The sequence below is a fragment of the Polistes canadensis genome, unplaced genomic scaffold, assembly GCF_001313835.1.
Source record: "Polistes canadensis isolate GaletaPanama2010 unplaced genomic scaffold, ASM131383v1 scaffold_186, whole genome shotgun sequence".
Taxonomy (NCBI): Eukaryota; Metazoa; Arthropoda; class Insecta; order Hymenoptera; family Vespidae; genus Polistes; species Polistes canadensis.
In genome coordinates, this window is record NW_014569733.1 from 211962 (window position 1) to 232444 (window position 20483).

Consider the following 20483-nt stretch of genomic DNA (forward strand, 5'->3'; position numbering starts at 1 on the left):
AAGCAAATACATGTATTTCGATATGTATTATGATAAAAGTAATACTAAATGATGAACAATTAATTTAATCTGTAAATGATAATCGACAGGTAAAATATCGATTAATCAATCGAATATTAGATTAAGATATATATATATATACACAGATGTGTATATACACAGATATATATACACAGATATATATATATATATATATACACAGATGATTATTTATTCAATTATTTACAATATAAATTCTTTTCATTTTATTGCAAATATACTTTTGATATTTAGCTTATTATATTAATGCAACATTATAATGCATTAGCAAATAATTGAACAGCGAAATAATAGGAAGTTAATATTTGAATAAAATGTAAATGAAAAATTCACTTCTTATACAATAGAGATATTAGTGAACAATAATATGGTTAAGTACGTAATAACAAAATTAATTTCCTATATTTTTTGACATGCTCATAATATTGGATAACTAAACGTAGAAAAAAATATGATAACATTAGAAAGAATAAATAAAAATGAATAATTAACCAATATGTTTTTTATTGTAAGATCTTAGAACTGGACTTTTTATAAATGTTAAAGGAAAATTGATGGCGATTGTTCTAATTTTCAGCTCTGTTACTACAGTCAATTAATTAATTAATTAATTCATATTTACATAAATAGGGATAAAAATTGTTTTAGTACAAATTGAATTCTACGAATGAACGAACATTAACTACTAATAACTATAAATATAATATATATATATATATATATAAAAATTGTTTTAGTACAAATTGAATTCTACGAATGAACGAACATTAACTACTAATAACTATAAATATAATATATATATATATATATCTTTTTTAGACAGTTCATAAACATTCAATTGATCGCTGTATGTTACATAAGAACATATGTATAATGTTTAAATTTATATGTATATGCTGACATGAATCTGTTTTCACAATACACAACCCTTTTAGTTCCTATATAGTATAGTTATAAAATCTTTCATTTTGTAATGACATTTTAAAAAAAAAAATCACAGGTCGACAAATGCAACTGTTCACTTAAAATCGTTTCCATCTTCTGTATATTTATCATTTTTCACTTCTATCCTTAGCTGCGAACGTCCTCTCGTATGATTTCCAATTCGCGAACGTAGATCTCCACTTTTTAACGTATCTCTCAAATCTCGACCTCTTTGTTGTCTGTAAATGATAAATAATTAATAACTAATATGATATAATTAGTTGTAACAAAAATTATAGAGTAAAACGTATGCACTCTTACCTTTCCTTTAAACTATTGCTGTTAACCACACTTTTTACATTATTTAATCTCGACCAAACTGTAGATGCAACACGTGGCTTATGTTGAACTACTTTAATTACGCTTCCCTTCGGTCCTTGTACTTCTTTAGCTTCTAAATCACTATCTTCACTATCAATCTCATTTTCTTCCTTCTCTTCGGCTTCTGTATTTTCTTCTTCCGTATCTTGCCATTCACCCTCTTCTTTCTCTTCAACTTGAATATCCTCTACAATTTCACCATCCTCTTCCTACCAATAATAATAATATAAATATATATTTACAATCAGTTGATTGTGTTGTAAAACACTTGTGTTATTAAAGTACATGCAAAAACTACCTCAGAATCGCTTGGTTTCGAAGAATTCAATCTTGTGGCATTATTGTTTGTAACAACAACTTGTATCGCATCGGGAAATCGCGTTGGCTTGATTGACGGTCTGCCAAGTCTCAATCGCAAATCATTTCCACTTGACATACTATTCAAGAGCATCTGTTCATTCATTTAAAAAAAAAACAAATTAATAAAATATAAATTTCTATCATGGAATCTCAAACAAAAGTGAAAAAAGAAAATAGTTTAGCTGTATATATAATATATACCTGAGTTTTGAGCTTAGCACGTCTTTTATGAATTTTTTTCTCTTCGTCATCTGCATGCATTCGCATACGCAATACTTTACTTCTTTTGCACCATTCTTCTTCGCTATCACTATCATTAGCACTACTATTACTTTCTTCAACCCGTGCTGTACTTTTAGAAGGAAATTTAACTCCAAGCCTTTCCTTTATATTTCGTCCTTGTTCCTTGTAATTATTCTTTACGTTAAAATCATTTTCAACAGAATCATTAATTCCCCAAGACTGGGATAGAGCACCCCAAGGATTTTTCATGCGATTTCCAGATGTGCCATTTTCTTCTTCTTCTGCCTCTTCTTCTACTTCTTCTTCTCCTTCCGACAACTTTCTTCTATTCTGTTTTATTTGTTTGTACAATCTTTTACGAGATTCCGTCAATATTCCTTTTATTCCTATAAAAAAATAATATTGTTATTATATTTTAGTTACTACAAAATATAAGTTGTACATTAAAACAAATGAAATGATCCAAATATAAAATTACCTCCAAAATTAGGATTACCATGTTTTTTATAATATTCACTCATCTTCTCTGCATTAGGTTGTTTCTTATCAGATCTTGTAGCAAATCGTAAAAATATTCTTCTAGATTTAGGACAATCAACACCTTTCCTCCATATTCCTGGTGGTAAAGGATAATCGATATCCTTGATATTTATTTCATTTGTATTTTTCTTTTCATCAGTTTCTTTATCGGATGAACTGTCATATTCAACTTCCATAATGCAGTCTTCGTTAGAGACAGAATCTACTGTATTTGTATTACTTTTGTTACTTAACGGTTTATCAGTAATACCTACAATACGTTTTGATAATCCTAACATGGCTCTAGCTGCCGATGCATTGTCAAGCCATACAACATTACCTGCAGAAAAATTCAAATTTTGAATAAAAGTTTTAGGTCCACACATAAGAGATATATAGAAAAAAATATATACATAAGTATACACATACATGATACGTCGTTTATCCATTCAATAGATGCCGGAGCATAATCTTCAAAATATTTAAAAACGTCCTTCGTACTCATGTCTTCGGTTCCTCTCATGTGTATCACATTTAATCTAATATTTCGTGTATTCTCATTATCTTCTCCTATCCCCATGCTAATAAATATTTGACAAAATTTTATTAATATAATGTATAATTATATTATTACTATTGAAATTGAATAAAATTTGTTACCTAGTATATAAATCTTGTTCGTAATTAGATAAAAAGTTTTTGGACAATCCAAAACGTTTAGCTCTTTCTTCCATTTTTAATTTTTCTTCTTTACTAAATATATCAATACCAGTTGTAAACGTTCCAGCACGATTCTCATAACGACTTTCAGAAAACTAAAAGTTTTATAAAACATACATATGAATGTGTTCATTTTCAATACATACATAAAAACAAAAACTTAATAAACTATGATTTTTTAAGTCTGTACTTATAAATTTCTCAAGGATAAATTAATAAAAGGTTCTCAATTACCTCTGAAGTATTAGAATTGTTCAAATGATTAAGTTTCCCACTGGCTTCCAAAAAATCATTCGTTCCAGATTCCTGTTCCAGGGTCATTTCAACATCAACGAGTTCTTCAATCACCTCCATATTATACACAGTGAACTTTCTTTATATTTGAAAACATAAAATGATCCTTATTAGATAATAAGGACAATAAATAATTGGTAAAATATATGAAATTAGAAAATTATTTAAGTAAATAGGTTATGATTTACACAAATAAGAAGAACCACAAACTACGACACGAACTGACGCGTACAAATTCGCCATCGAAACGAACAACCATAAACAATCAATGGAATATAGACTCAAGACTGTGTTCATGATTTTACTTTCGAAGCATTTCTTACGAAATAGCAAATGCGACTGTAGCGCCACTTCGTACAAATGCACAAGCTTAACTTACGTTTAAAATCTATCATTTTTGTAAAGGGAAACAAAATAATTTTCAATAATTTCTAAAAACATTCAAAGTTGAATGTAAACTATCGATTGATTTTACTAATATTTTCTATTTTTTTATCAAAAAATTGTTAACATTTCACCTTAAACATTAATTATACAGTAGATACTAATTTGAAGATAAAATACAATCACCGTAGTCCATATAAGAGAAAGCTCATTGGCTTTCAAAATTTAAATCGACCAATCAACTATCGCTTTTTGGAAACAATTTACTTTGCGCGAATATTTTATTCATTTAAAAAAATCTTTCATATCTTTTTAGCATACCTGCAACGCGTATATGTTATATATTTAAAATATAATAAGTAAGTAAATTTATTTCTTAATAGAAATTTTTCTACATGCAAATCTAGCTCATTTTCCAAAATATGCAGAAAAAATTCCAGGAAGTCGTAATAATGAATTGTACTTTAAAAAATTGGATCATATCATTCTCTGCCTTTGAAAACATTGCATTGAAAGATAATTTAGAATATTGTAAAAAAATTCAGAATTTATTTATGCAAATTTATAAATTATATTGCTCGAGAGAAAATCTTTGAATAATGTTTGAGCATATAATATTTGTGGATTTACATGATCAGACGCATCGAAATTATACTAACAATTAATTTTAATTTCTTAGTAGTCTTTACATAAAAATCGTTGAAAATAAACATATTATAAACTTAAGTCATTAAAATGTATAACTTTTTTACTGACTTCTAGTTACTCGCGTTAATAATTTATTCATGTTTTTTTTTTTTTTAACCAAACCACATTCTCGCTAGATTATTATAAATATATACAATTGTACAATAACACGAGGGATTATTGCGCGCATAACTTCATGCAAAAAGTTAATTATAATAAGAAATAAAAGATTATATACATATCATACATATGAATTTACATTGCACATTACATTGCGTTACCACATGTTTATCCTACGTAATAGCATGGTATATACATATTATTCATTTTATATGAGTATAACACGTATATATACTTTTGGCAATGATCTAGATATATATATATATATATATATATATCGGTTAACTTTAATTGGTTAACAACTTTGCCAAACAGAAAAGTATAGAAGTTATACAACAGATCTTAGAAATAAGTTTTAATATTTATAGTTCTTCTAGTTATTGTTTAGAAATAATTAAATAGAAAGAAAGAAAGAAAGAAAAAAAAGAGAACAAGTGATAGATAGAAAGAATGAAAAGTTTCATTCTATGAAAGCGTTTATATGAAATACGCGATGATATTTTTATTATCAATTTTTGAAAATGTCGAAATATTTAACCCCGATGGGTACAAACAGTTTCTTAACAGACATTTAATGGTATATCGAGACGCAATCATTTCTATTGACAGTACGCTTTTAGCTTCAGATTAAGAAGGTAGTACGGCTCACTACTAAACGATCGAAGATAACAATTTTTTCTTAATATTTGCTTTATATTATTAACATTATATATATATATATATATATATATATATATATATATATNATATATATATATGCACACATGTATGCGTTTTTCTTTTCTTTTTTTTTTGTGTACAATAATTTGAGATATTTAATAATCCAGTGTTGGAAAAGAGAATAAAATCTCGACAATTGAAAAGTGTAATTTTTAAATATACGTACATGACATTGATTAGGTGAATTTTGTAAAACGTTATATAGTTTTTATAGTTCTATCAGTATGCCAGAAAACGGAATACAATTGAGTGAAATGGTAAGTAAATTTGTATAATTATATATCATGTATATATATATATATCTATTTTTTGTAGATTCCTATAGAATTAAATAGATTAAATTGGTGTAACGCGAAATAAATTTACATTATTAACATTATTGACGTTGAAACGTTGTTTAATATCGTGAAATAAAATAGAATATTAAAAACATATATAATTATTTTTATTCGTGAAACATTTGTTATGGCATTTTCCAAGAAAAATTTCGAGAATCGTTTTTATAATAATATTTATAAATTTATTTAAAGACATATATATATGAAAATTTCTTTATTCGTATTTTTCAGAATATTCAAATGAAAAATCTAAATAACATGTTTACATTATCCGATAATAATGGGTTAACATAATTCCGAAACAATAAATCATTATCAATATATTTTTTTTTAATTGTTGCTTTATTATCTTTTCGGTCAGTTCCTCGTATTTGTTCTTATCGCTAAATTATTAAGAAGAATTATTAAGAAAGTAATTGTATGATATATGTATACATATATGTATATATACAAGGTGTTTCATAAATACATATCAATACTTTGCACGCACAAGTACTATCACAAGTAAAAAATCCAAGTAAAAAAATGTCACATGATATAACTTTGTTTTCGAATTATTGATTATTAAAGAAATTGGATATGCCTGTTTAGTTTCTAATACTTTTTTGATCTTATTAAATATTAGAAAATAATGTTTATCAAAACGTAGGATAAAAAGTTTGTTATTCTCATAAGAATTGTAACAACAAAATGATTTTTACATACACTATTATTTACTTTTACTTTACTTATGAAAAATATTCGAATGGAAAGAACATTAATTATATTAAAAGTAATAATAAAAGCTTATAAATTTGTTAAACATTAAAAGTAATTATACTTCATTATAAAAGCATCCGTCTTTTTTTCTTTCATTAATGTTGTTCAATACTTCACTTTGTCCTTAAATAAATATATTAATTCACGGGGCACGTAATTAGTTAAGAAACACTATTGTAGATATCTCTAAAATATTGACAAGCATTTATAAAACACCCTGTATATATTCCAACAAAACTGTTTAATATTTTTCTTAAATAATTATATCATAAAAAGATGATTTGAAAGTAACCTTCTTCTAACATCTAACGTAACGTTTAATCCTTTTTATCACATATTCAGAAATGAATTTATTTTCTAATATTTATTTATCATTTCTAAACTGAAAAAAAAGAAACAAAAAAATAAGATTATTAAATAATAATTTATCCTCAATTATATTATATACGAAGATTACACATATACATATCTTATTATTAGTGTAATCATAATTTCAAAATGAATAATACGAATGTATTAATGTATTTTTAGATTCTAATCGGTTAATTAAAACCTCTTATGTATTCACTGAGAATGAATGTTCCCTCTGTGATATTCGATATAAATCAATCATAATGTTAAAAGATCCTTAGATCGTGAGAGATGCACTTCGCTCAATTAAATAGCAACGATGCGAGAACCACGTTTTTAATTAAACGTATCACGTGAATTGTTATCTTGATTCAACCCGTCTATGCTTTAAATTTATATTTACCAGTTCAATAATTCCAAGGACGTTACATTATTCGATGAATCATCATCACCATCATCATCATCATCATCTATTTCATTTTCTGAAAATGATTAATCGAATCTTTGTATAATATTTTTAATCGTTACGTTGACCAACAACAAAAAAATTTATACATCTTGTGGAACTTTACTTAGAATTTATATCTTGGCACAGACTCCTCTTCTTTCTTGTGTATCAATGTTTGAGTTAACTATTACGAATGTGTTTAATGTTAAATATATTAACACTTTGCCGGGCGTACATTTATCGAAGTGCCGAAATTCACACAGGTTCCACTGCTCGTCAACGGTGATATTTTTTGAATTATTATAGTATTATATTTGTTTTGCAATAATATATTTACCTATACAAACGTCGATATGAAACATCATCATGACAGCGGCCGGCAAAGTATTAATATGTTATATATGTTGCGGTTAATGCAAAAAAAACTGCACGTGAATTGTATTACATTTTCATTAGCGAAGAATATTTTATGGAATTCTCTCGAAAGAAATAAAAACAAGTTTCAGATATCGTATAGAATGTACGAAAGGTTTAGATTAATCTAGAAAATGTGTATTATTTGATTGTTTTTAAAGATTGAGGGAAAAAGGAAGAAGTAATTTTAAGTGCTATTGTTAGTAAAACAAATTATGAAAATTTAAATATATGTACAAAATATTTACATAATAATTTTCGATTCATTTATAAAATGTATGTTCAGTGGGGTGTGCTTAAAGGAAGGGGGGAAGAAACAACAAAATCTCACCTTCGGATTCTTCCCCCTTCCCCTTTCTCGTGCTTGAAACACACATCTATATGAAACATATTTTATTAATTATTAGAAACTTTCTGGACATTATATAGAATATCCGGACAATGTGTGTAACGTGCTAATGTTTTACAGATTTTTTCGATTTACAGAATTTATATTCTCAAATCTAAGAATTTCAATCTTCATTTCAAAGCTTATCTAATCTCGAGATATAGATAGGTTCACAATTTATTTATGGTATTAAATTAGATTTCTTTTTCGAATATTATGAAAACGAAATTAAAATAAATAAGAATAATAAATACTCGTAAATCATGCTGTCCTATCGAATGAGTTACTATCTACTTGTGAATTCGTATATAATTATGTTATATTTCCTTAAATTTTATTCTATTATATTATAATCAAAATTTTGTTTACATGTTTATCGAAAAAAAATAAATGTAAGAAAAATATAATTCTATAGCCAAATAATTATTCGTACATCATCGTTTCCTTTTGATTAATGACAATCTTAATTATTGTAAAAAAAGTATATATTTTAATAATATATTTCCGTGCAACAATGTAAATCATATTAATCGAGAAAAAGAAATCAATTCAATTTATTTTGTTCTCGTAATTATTTTTGATATCACATATTATCATTAAAGAAAGGATTTCTTGGAACGTATTTATGTGATTGTATAAGATAAATAACAAAATTACAAGTCACAATTAATCACTTTCCTTAATTGTATTTATTACAAGTTAATCAAATAATAAAATTGCGATTATAATGTAATATAAAATCACACAATTATCGTGATGATCAATTTTGCAGTGTGAAGTATCCGTACGAACGAATAGAAAATGTAAATGAGGGATAATTAATTTTAGAAAAAAAAAAATGTTTCCTCATTTCTATTAAAGATTTTAGATCGATTTAACAGTTTTCCTTTGTTTCTTAGAATGTCAAAGCTACTCGAGCTTGAATATTTCTCATCATCATCATCATCATTCTCATCATCATCATCATCATCATTATTAGAATTTTACGCTTAGAGGCAATATCTTGATGCTCTACAAAATAGAATTTATAGTTCGTAATATGTATTCTTATGTAATCTCATTTGAAACAGCATTTTTCTCGTAATTTTAAATGAACAGTCACAAGAGAATCGTTAATCCGGTTTTTCAAGATAAACGATCGAGGAAAAAGAGGTGTTTTTTTTTTTTTTCTTCTTTATACGTTCCCTTTCTCACTCAAATTTTAATTTCTTTTTAATCGTAAGTAAAATCAAATGGAATTTCAAAATATTTCTCATTCAATCAATTTATTTTAGGATTTGGAAAATTCCACTAAAACTGATACGCAAGAAACGCAAAAAAATTCTCAAAACAGAGCAGCTGATATTACTTATGGCATCGACGATATACCACCATGGTATTTATGCCTTTTCATGGCACTTCAGGTATTATTATTATTATTATTATTATTATTTTATATAAAAACTTAACAATATATAGCGAAATTAAATGAGAATGTATGAAATTTAATTTAAACAAAAAAATGAAAAATTCTATATTTCTATAAAATTATAATTAAAGTTAATCATTATTAAATCAATATTCTCAAATAATATACGTAAGTAAATTAAAAAAAAAAAAAGTATATCCGTATTAATAATATTCATAGTGAAATATTAATAAAGTAATCCCACTAACAGTGCGTAAATGGAAGTCGCCTAATTAAAACTCAGTGTCAGCATTTTTTTTTTTATCGTGTGCTTTTTAAATGGAACTATATATATACATATATATATATTTGTTTTTTACGATATCCTTGTAAAGCATGAACAAGAAATCTATTCATTTCTTCTCGAGATATTTACACATCTAAAAATTAATAATTAATGTATATATAGTATTATTTCTTTTGCATAAATATTACCGTAGAAGAGATTTCACACGATTATTTTCTTTTTTTTTAAATAGAATGATGTATTTTTTATTACTTTACGATAGCCAGTATGATAAGAAAATCAAATATGATAGTCAAATAAATTGTCTGTATATTCAAGAAAATATTTTAAATTCGAAATTGTAATTATCACTTACGTAAATATAAGACAGTTTTATTGTTCGTTGATATGCATTATCGTACAATTAATTAACAGTGACACCAATTATTTTACAAAAATGCTGACCAATAATATTTAAAAAATATTAATTACATAAATAGAAGCATTGAGTTAATTATGTTTAATTGTAACAAAATGTGTATGTGTTTTTATTATGTATATGTTTATTTTATGTTTTGTAGCATTACTTAACGATGATAGGTGCAATCGTTTCGATTCCATTTATTCTAACGCCAGCACTTTGTATGGCTGAAGATGATCCTGCAAGAAGTTACATAATCTCAACGATGATCTTTGTAACTGGTCTTGTAACACTATTACAAACAACAATAGGATGCAGGTGATAGTATTATCTATGATTATTTTCATTATTTCTGTATTACGATATCTATCTTTTTACGTTAACTACCGTGTATTGTGTGTGCACATATTAGAAACAGATTAAATGAATGATTAATTATAGACATAAAATATCATTACTCAATGGATTATCATTCTTTATTTAAGAATCGAATTATCGAAACGAATGATTTATTATTTTTAAATCGATTTCGATGAGTATTATATTTCATAGAAAAAGAAAAAGAAAACAAAATTGGAATTCTTTTCCTTTTTTCTTTTTTTTCTTCTTATTTGTACAAAAATCATTTCATTATTGATTATTAAATTAAACACATTTTTTGTTGATCGTGTTCACAAACACATCTGTATGAACACATATTTTTTATCATTAATCTTGAGAATTTTGGAAATAATTGATAAAATATGTTCCATAAACATTTGTTTGAACGTTATTCGTAATGTAAATATAAATATAAATTTTATAAAATGTTTGTAAATTATAAAATACTTATAATATTACGTATTCGAGACATTGATTATACATTCATAGATTCTCATGCCTAGTACATAAATTATTGTAAAGAGTAAATCATTGGTGTTAGAAAAACGAGTGAATTATACCTCTTGTCATTAAGTATTATCTTTAATAGAATCTGAATAATAAAAGGATGAAAGCGTATGAGTTTCCTTCTTTTTTATTTTTTTTTTTTTAAATCTCCGATCACAGATCGTACTATGTACATCAAACTAACGTGCATCGTCTTGTTTATAATTTCAAATCTTGATCGATAAAGAATGTTTGAAATTATTTTTTATACGAAAGGAGGAAAAGAAAAAAGGAAAACAAAATGAAACAAATGACAATTTAAACGCATTCATATTCATTAATTGATTATCCAAATGAATTTTTAATTTATATTTATCTTCTTCTTTTATTATATCTTAAAAACAGATTACCTTTGGTACAAGGTGGTACGATATCGTTTTTAGTACCAACACTTGCCATATTGAGTCTACCACAATGGAAATGTCCAGCACCAGAGGTCTTGGAGAATATGTCTAACGAAAATCGAACGGAATTATGGCAAATTCGTATGAGAGAATTGTCCGGTGCAATTGCAATATCTGCATTGTTTCAAGTTATTGTTGGATTTGGAGGTAAAGTTTTATTAAATCAATTCCCGATATCCAATCATATATTAAATTATTAAATCATAATTATTTATACCAAAACGCGAATAAATGAATATAATGTGTATAAAAGATTTGTAGAAAAATTCTCGTAGAATATTATTTTTATCTTTCTCAAAAACATTGCGGTAACAATTGTATTTTTACGTGTATGATAAATATAATAATAAGTATTGAAATAGATATAAAAGAAAAGATTGAAAAATGTGTTGATCTATATCAACGTAGAAAAAATATTATTAATTAACATTAAGAATGTGACGTTCTTAATTTTTTTTTTAATTTTTATAATATATTTTCACAAAAATAATGTTCAAATTATATGAATTTAATTAATTATATCTCTAAGGAATTATCGGATACTTGTTAAAATTTATAACTCCTTTAACAATCGTACCAACCGTTTCACTCGTCGGATTATCTCTTTTCGAAAATGCTGCTGAAGCTGCGTCAAAGCATTGGGGAATTGCTGCTGGGTATGATACAATATGTTTATTTCTACTTAAACACAATATTAAAGATTAGGATATTTTCGATGATAAACTTTTTTCGATTGAAAATTATTGTTTATTTATATAGAACGATATTAATGCTCACGATGTATTCACAAATATTGGTCAATGTATCAGTTCCAATAATAATGTATCGCAAGGGTCACGGATTACGAGTCATATGGTTCGAATTATTTAAATTATTTCCAGTAAGTTTTATATGGGTTTATATTAAACCTTTGTATCTTCGAACAATTCATATAATACGTAGTTATACGCTTTAACGATACATTTTACGATACTTCTCGTGTTCTTCCATGCATATCGATTGTTTCTAAAAGATCGTTAATATCCATAAAGAATTATTACTTCCGTTGAGAATTATTTATAAATCTTATTATAGAAAATGACGATATTATCCTTAGGTGCTACTGACAATTATAGTAATGTGGATAATCTGTACGATTTTAACGTTTACCGATACATTGCCAGTCGGTCATCCTGCTAGATCCGATAGTAAAATTAAAATTATCAGCGATTCTCCATGGTTTCGAATTCCATATCCTGGTCAATGGGGTATACCAACGGTCAGTTTATCAGGTGTCCTTGGAATGTTAGCAGGTGTATTAGCTTGTACTGTCGAATCTATCAGTTATTATCCTACTACTTCTAGAATGTGTGGTAAGGATCATGTAAATAATGGATTATATTAATAAATATGTATATGTGTATGTTTATTAATAATAATGAAATAATAAATATAGGTGCTCCACCTCCACCAGTTCACGCTATTAATCGTGGAATAGGAATAGAAGGTCTTGGAACAATGTTAGCTGGTCTTTGGGGTAGTGGCAATGGTACAAATACCTTTGGTGAAAATGTTGGCACTATAGGTACACGTTCGACCACTTTATTAATTACATCATCTTTAAATTAGAATTCTTATGTAAACAAAATTAACATTATGTATGTAACATATATTTTTTTTTCGTTTTGATTAGGTGTAACGAAAGTTGGAAGCCGTAGAGTCATACAATGGGCTTGCGTATTAATGATCTTGCAAGGTTTGATTAGTAAATTTGGTGCTGTCTTTATTATTATACCAGAACCGATAGTTGGTGGTATTTTTTGCGTCATGTTCGGTATGATATGCGCATTTGGTATGTTATAATTAAATTTCTTTTTTTTTTATTTTAATTTAAACACATCTCCCCGCGTTTCGATAAAATATCGAAATAATACATTATTTTCATTCGTAGGTTTGTCAGCTTTGCAATATATAAATTTAAACTCTGCGAGAAATTTATATATTCTAGGATTTTCTATATTTTTTCCTATGGTACGTTTTAATAATAAAATAATCGGATAAACGTATGTTTTTGTTCTATTATATTTAACAATGTTTCTTCAAAAATGTAATAATCCAATAATTCGAATGATTTTCATCTCTTTTAATATTTAGGTACTATCCAAATGGATGATAAAACACTCAAATGTAATAAACACTGGCAATGATATTGCTGATGGTGTTATCACAGTATTATTAAGTACAACTATATTAGTTGGTGGCGTGATTGGTTGTTTATTAGATAATATAATACCAGGTATGATAGATTCATTAATTAAAATGTCACACAATGTTTCTCATAGAAATCTATTTAATATATATATATATATATATAATTTTAATAAAAATTAAGGTACTGACGAGGAACGAGGTTTAGAAGCTTGGTCGAAAGAAATGGAATTAAATGTTGAAACGTCTGATGAAAAACAAAGCACGGAATATGTACCAAATACATTTGATTTTCCTTTTGGAATGGAATTATTAAGAAGGTAATATATTCATTCACCTTGTTAATGATTATTATTTTTATAATCGGTTCGTACCTAATCTATACGCGCCACGTGACCTCCCCATTTTAATCGACTTCACTTTATGACGTTAATAATATCCGGACTACTGTATAATTGACGTAATTATACGTTGTGTAATTTCATCTTTGTAGTAAAGAAAAACTAACTATAAAAGAATATTTTATATTTTAGATGGAAATGGACGTCATATTTGCCATTTTCACCGACCTATCGACCAAGCCCTGGTATCTGTAGGTGTAGTAGACAAAAATAAAACATATTTTTGCATTTACATTAGATTACATTAAAAAAAAAAATTTGCTAGTAATAAAATATGATTCTTATTGTATCATAGATTAATAAATAGTAAGATATAATTTGTATTACAATATAATATATTTTGCATAAGAAATGTGCATTCATGAAATTAAATAATAATATAAGTTAAGATTTACGTTATAAATATGCTCGATATAATAATATCAATATGTATTATATAATAAAAACGTATATATATATATATATATATATATATATATTAATTAATTAAATTTATTGTGCTAAAAGAATATTTATTGAAATCATTAAAAATACGAAAAGCGTCCATTTTAGGTTTTTTTCTCATAATACAGATATAAAATAAATATATATTAGCGTTAAATCGTATAATTAAATTAATTTATGAAATAACTATAGATTTTTACGAAATAAATACAGAATTATAACAAAACATTTGTTTTCTACGTAAAATAGTAGATGCAGATACAATGCAAGTCAATGAATTTTTTCTAATTGTTTGATGCAATAATGCAAGTCGATTCATTGTTTTTTATTGGTCGACACAATATGAAAATCGATAAATTATCTCTGATTGGTTGACGCAATACTATAAGACGAGGGATTTCTTATGATTGGTTAACCGAGTGACAGAAGATAATTCTTGTTTTTATTTCGTAGACGATAGTAAAATTAGCGCGAAATAAATCAAATAATACGAATCGTTATTCGTTTACATTTGTATACAGTCGATAATATTTAGATATTCATAGTATTGTAATTTTAAAAATATAAAAAAGTGTAATAATGGCTACTTCGACGGATATTGCTACGGTAGTTTTTATAAAATTTTCTTGTTTTTTATCAAATTTCAATTCTAACCTAAACAAAAGTCTAATCTTAACCTATCTTTTATATACATGATATTAAATTAATAACTTTAAATGAAATTTAAAGTAATCTCTTTTAAACAATATGAATTTATATTGTGTGTCAGAATTTAATTTTGTAGTATGCATTATTTTTATTAAAGTATTTTGAATAAAAGATATCAATGTATTTAATAGTAACAGTAAGAAGAAGATTTGTTTGCAGATAAGGGTACAGAGATATTTAAGTATGCCATTAGTACAACGATGTCACGAATTGGCAATGTTAATTGACGAATCAAGTACTACAGAACTCCAACATGTATTTCCAATGATAATAGATTCTTTATTTGGAATAACAGACAATATCGGTTGGGGCTTGCATTATATTACTTACAAAAAGAATCCACAAGAATATGAAATACTGTATAATTTTCTTAGCCCGCTTGGACCAATATTTTCTCTTTGTTATAAATTACTTCCAGATTGTTATTTAAAATATAATTTTCCGATATCGTATTTACCGGTAAGTTATATACTTTTTATATAATTGGAAAGACTTTGTATATTTTACATTTATTGTTAATATAATTTCAGTCGAAGATACGTTCAATGTTAGAAGAAGGTGTAATACCACCTTTCTATCTTGATAAATTTAGAGATGACCAAGGTACAAGAGTTCCATCAGCTTTATGTATGAGTATCCTTCAGTATTTTCGCACATTACAATTTTTATTTTGTCGAAATATCAAATTCAACAAAAAAAAAAATGATCCTTAACGTTATTACACATATCCCTTTGAGTATTATATTTTTCATTTTGCTTATCATTTGACAAATCCTTGGCTGCAATTACAGCAACAAGAAAATGTTTGGGCAAATTGGGAAACGGTTTATGTCCAATCGGCTCATTATTATTTGCATCATTTTTTACCAAGAGATAATTCAACGGTTTTACCAATAATTGGACCCTACATAAAGAAAACTCCTCAAAGAAAATTAATGCATATGCCTGAAAATAAAAGGTATGATATTATTTTTTGTTGCGAAGAAGAAATGCGCTTTGTCTCCTTATTAGCGTTAAAATTTAAATTAGAGATTTTCATAGATTACAAACTCCACGACTGTTGAGAGCATCAATATTATCACCGGGATCTACCAATTTAGTGGTAGGAGTTCCTCAACAACAATGTCTGCCTCAAGTATGGAGAAGCGAAACAGTAATTCAAGTATTCCTTGATTTTTGGATGGAATATACCGAAGATGATCATATGCCTTCTCAAATGAATATGTCTTATTCTACTCCTATTCCACATCGTGTAAGCATAATGTAATTTATAATATATTTTTTGTTTTTTAAACTATTTCAACATAACAATGTTATTATAGCATAGCATTCATTCTGGTGAACATATACGCTTAGTAAGAGCTTTTATAAAAACTTTACACGAATTTGCAAATAGTTCAACTGGAGATAAAAGTGCCATGGATGAATTAAAAAGGTATCATCTTATGTTCTTATGCAGCTATATTGCATAAATAAGATACTAATATTTTATTGATTTTAAAGGATTATTTTGCCATCTGTCCAAGGAAAAATATACATATTTCTTCGAAAAGCTATATACCATTGGCCTTTAGACAGTTCATTTAGATTAATATTAGAGGCATGGTTGAGCTTTATTCAACCATGGAGATATGTTCCAGGAGTAACATATACAAAACAAGGGTATGTGTGTGAGATCATAATATATTAACGATATAAAATTTATATATTATACAATTATAGAAGGCCAGAAGAAGAAGAGAGAGGCAAAATACATAATCCCAATAGATGGATTGCATTTGTTGCTAATAATCTATTAGCTTATACAGTAATATTCCAACAATTATTACCTCGTTTTATGAGAACTGATTTAGTAGCACCAAAGAATGCTTTGATGTTATTTAGAGTTACAAAGGTAATAAACAAGCTGTTGTATATAATTTGAAACTCTTTTATAAATATATCATTCTTTTTATCTTTTTGAAGGTATTCTCTCAACCTCATTTAGCAAGAATATTATCAGAAATAGAAAGTTGTATGGATGATGCCAATCTTAACAGAAGTCGCATGCAATCTAGTCAGTGGACATCAATAGTAAGACAACAAATTATGGAACTTGAAGGACCAACGTATCAATACATTCCTATGTTTTCAGTAGCCATTATTACACAAGTATTTATTATTTTTTATTATTAATACTGATACAATAAATAGCAATCATTTGTTTCCATTTGTTAATAGAGGATTTTTTATTTTAGATAAGCTTTTTCTTAAGTATAATCAAACAAGCACATGTAACAGCAACGAGTTTAATCGAAGCATTAGAAAAGAGAAAACAGAGTCAACAATTTTTAGTTGGCATATGGGAATTCTTTTTCGGGGAAGACAATTCATCCGATGATATTTCTATAGAAGAACGTCGTAGAGTTCCTTTATTTTTAGCAAACGCTCAACAACAATTGATCGAAATTTTCGAAGTAAATATACTTTATTTAATAAAATAAAATTGTGTATAAAATGTAACACTTATAACTCTTCGTATCCAAAAATAATCAAACAAATATGTTGCTTTTTAGATTTCAATAGAAGATATTCCACAAATTACTATCACCCCTGATCAAGAATATCACGAAAGTATCCTCTCGACTTCTTTTCATCAACAGTATCAGGTTATTTCAAATATTCTTTACTTCTCTTTGTTAACTCGTAACAATTGTAAACTAATTTTACTTTGTGAAGCTAATAGTTCAATCTTTATTACATTTAGATGGATTCCTCGTTAGATTCAAGCAGACCAGGTCTTTTTGTACCAATATCGGATGGAAGAACAAATTTCCGATATATTGAATATATGGGAGATCCAGAATTACAGCCAGTTCGTTCCAACGAGTGTCCTTTTCTAGTTAGAAATTTATATAAATTTTGTACTTATATTAATAAAAAGGTAATATTTTTTTATAATGCTATAAAGCGTCGATTATACGAATTAATTGATTTTAAATCGAATAAAAATGTTTATCTTTATTTTTAGTATCAACATGAGATAAATACTTTGTACATAAAACAAAATTTTCTTGGAAATATTTGTCGACAAATACTTATACCACCAACCACAGTTGTACAACTTCCTAAACGAACGATGAATGGTTTTTCAAGCGGTCATGAAGAGCTTATACCTCCTAGATTGAGCTTAAGACGATTATCTAATTACAGTTTCTTGATTTCTATATTTGCGATGATGTCTATAGCACGAATAACAAAGTACGTACTATTATTTTGTCGTTATGAACATATTTTATCGTAATTCTTCCTTAAGAAACTATTTTAATATTCTTTTTCTCTTTGTCGGTTCACAGTTATGGAGTACTATGGTTATTGTGCATAATTTTCTTTGTATGGTCTATTTATATATTAATACGAGCAATTTTCGAACCATGGTTCAAATCAAGTACAAATACTTTTAGACCAAATACAACAGCTTTTTCAATAAACTAAACAAATAATCTAAATTTGTAAAATGAACAAAAAGGAATGAACAATTCATGCAAATTGTTTTATCTAATATAATAAATTAATTTATATGTGAGAATGAGACTCCACAGGATATAAAAACAAAAAGATATAGTAGTTAATAAATTTTGGATGTATAAATTAGTTTGAAATCTATAATATTAACAATATTATTTATACACAATATATTTTTGTGTAAACTTTTTAACAGATTATTAACATTGACCAAGGAATAAATTAATATAATTTTGTATAACTATTGTTGAAAAGAATTATTAATAAAAAAAAACAAACAAAAATAAAAAAGATGAAACTAGATTCACTGGTAAATAAATAAATAACCAATCCCAAATCTTCAGTTAAGCATTAACATCGGTAAAGAGTTATCTTGAAAATGGGATACAATTTATTGCGGTAGAAGTATCATTATTCAATCAATATTACGTGCATACCATCAATTATGATTTCTTCTATTAGTCGTATTACGTATACAGATCTGTCCAGGACGTATGTGTACATATGTACTCAGAATATGTATATACATGGAACACAGTTCGTTAACGTCGATATTGTGAAAGATACGTTGCAAGATCTGACGAAAATTGTACCCTTTCCGATCCGAGAATCAACTACCGTTGTAATATTATTGAGATATTATAACGTATATTCCATTGGATTGGCCAATAAATAATGTTGAGATTTGTAATTGTTTATGTTTAAATTAATTATACTAGTCTTTTTTTTATTGAAAATTTTTTATGGTATCTTATAAGTATATTCAAATGAAAATCATTAATGCATACTTATGTTTTGTTATGGAATATTTATATTTGTTGTTATATATTTAAAAAATATATATATAGAAGAATAGTATTATTTTATTAAAAATCCGCGACATTATTTTATTATAATTCCATTAACAAATGAATAGAAAACAGATTGTTATAATAAAACATTCTCGTCTTTTTTTTTCATGTTTATTACATTTTATATCATCGTATATTTTTCTGTAATCTTTTTAATACTAGGAAGAGAAAAGATAAGCCTCATCGAAATGCCATTATTATCAAGCACACCTGCAGCTGTTCATTTATCATTTTTTTATATTAGAGAAAAAGGATTAGAATAAAATAACGATGTGGGTTAAACAAATATTTAAATTAATAAGAATTTTTTTAATTTAAATAAAAAGAAAACAAAAATTCTTACGAAATAATTACAATAAAAGTATGAGATTACTAATTTCTCTTAATTCCAGTCTTCCTGTAATAAGAAAAAAAAAAAAAAAAAAAGTAAAATAAAAATACTTTAACTCAGTCCAATTTTTCCTGCTCTGCAATAAAGTTTCGGACTTTTATTAGCGACTGCATAGCGCTTAACGAAGGTGTACTCTTTATCAACGAGACACCTAATCTCGAGTAAATTTTCATTTAACAAAAATAAATAAAAGAAGAGAGAAAAGAAAAACAGTAAAGGGAACCTTTCTCTCGGATATCTTTTTTAAATTGATATTAATTAAAATTAGTAAAAATAATGCATATTTTTTTTGTTAATATTCGATAGAATTTTATCAAAGAAGAAAAAGGGATTTAATTTCTTTGCTATTTTTCGAACGATTAGATAATCGATAGATAAGAATTCATAAACAAACAAAAAAAAACGAAATTCGTTATCGGTAACTATAAAAAAAAAAAAAAAAAAAAAAAAAAAATCTTTCATCGAGGTAGATGAAAACTTGAA

At 26.2% G+C, this 20483-nt stretch overlaps 3 protein-coding genes across 4 annotated transcripts; 2 read left to right on the forward strand and 1 right to left on the reverse strand.

The window, feature by feature from the left end:
- Nucleotides 1-843: 843 nt before the first annotated feature.
- LOC106789488 (uncharacterized protein C17orf85 homolog) lies at nucleotides 844-3737 on the reverse strand. The gene is made up of 8 exons (XM_014753716.1): nucleotides 3421-3737; nucleotides 3127-3281; nucleotides 2896-3047; nucleotides 2426-2806; nucleotides 1906-2333; nucleotides 1643-1795; nucleotides 1285-1553; nucleotides 844-1202 (listed from the first exon to the last, which is right to left on the reverse strand). The coding sequence occupies exons 1-8, from the start codon at nucleotides 3538-3540 to the stop codon at nucleotides 1058-1060; spliced, it is 1803 nt and encodes a 600-aa protein (XP_014609202.1). The 5' UTR covers nucleotides 3541-3737; the 3' UTR covers nucleotides 844-1057.
- A 1740-nt stretch (nucleotides 3738-5477) lies between these two features.
- On the forward strand, nucleotides 5478-14507 carry LOC106789489 (solute carrier family 23 member 2). Its single transcript, XM_014753717.1, has 13 exons — nucleotides 5478-5648; nucleotides 9364-9492; nucleotides 10344-10501; nucleotides 11456-11661; nucleotides 12044-12170; nucleotides 12274-12394; nucleotides 12611-12866; nucleotides 12950-13078; nucleotides 13187-13345; nucleotides 13445-13524; nucleotides 13648-13789; nucleotides 13886-14021; nucleotides 14235-14507. The coding sequence occupies exons 1-13, from the start codon at nucleotides 5616-5618 to the stop codon at nucleotides 14314-14316; spliced, it is 1758 nt and encodes a 585-aa protein (XP_014609203.1). The 5' UTR covers nucleotides 5478-5615; the 3' UTR covers nucleotides 14317-14507.
- Nucleotides 14508-14970: 463 nt separating this feature from the next.
- Nucleotides 14971-19018, forward strand: LOC106789490 (sphingomyelin phosphodiesterase 4). Of its 2 annotated transcripts, none has more exons than XM_014753718.1 (14): nucleotides 14971-15152; nucleotides 15414-15713; nucleotides 15785-15887; nucleotides 15981-16212; nucleotides 16284-16506; nucleotides 16577-16689; nucleotides 16758-16916; nucleotides 16977-17148; nucleotides 17220-17405; nucleotides 17492-17710; nucleotides 17810-17902; nucleotides 18001-18177; nucleotides 18265-18494; nucleotides 18590-19018. In XM_014753718.1, the coding sequence occupies exons 1-14, from the start codon at nucleotides 15126-15128 to the stop codon at nucleotides 18726-18728; spliced, it is 2373 nt and encodes a 790-aa protein (XP_014609204.1). In that variant the 5' UTR covers nucleotides 14971-15125; the 3' UTR covers nucleotides 18729-19018. The 2 variants fall into 2 exon arrangements, with proteins under 2 accessions (XP_014609204.1, XP_014609205.1); XM_014753719.1 differs by having other exon boundaries at nucleotides 16296-16506; nucleotides 18590-19016.
- The last annotated feature ends 1465 nt before the right edge of the window (nucleotides 19019-20483 follow it).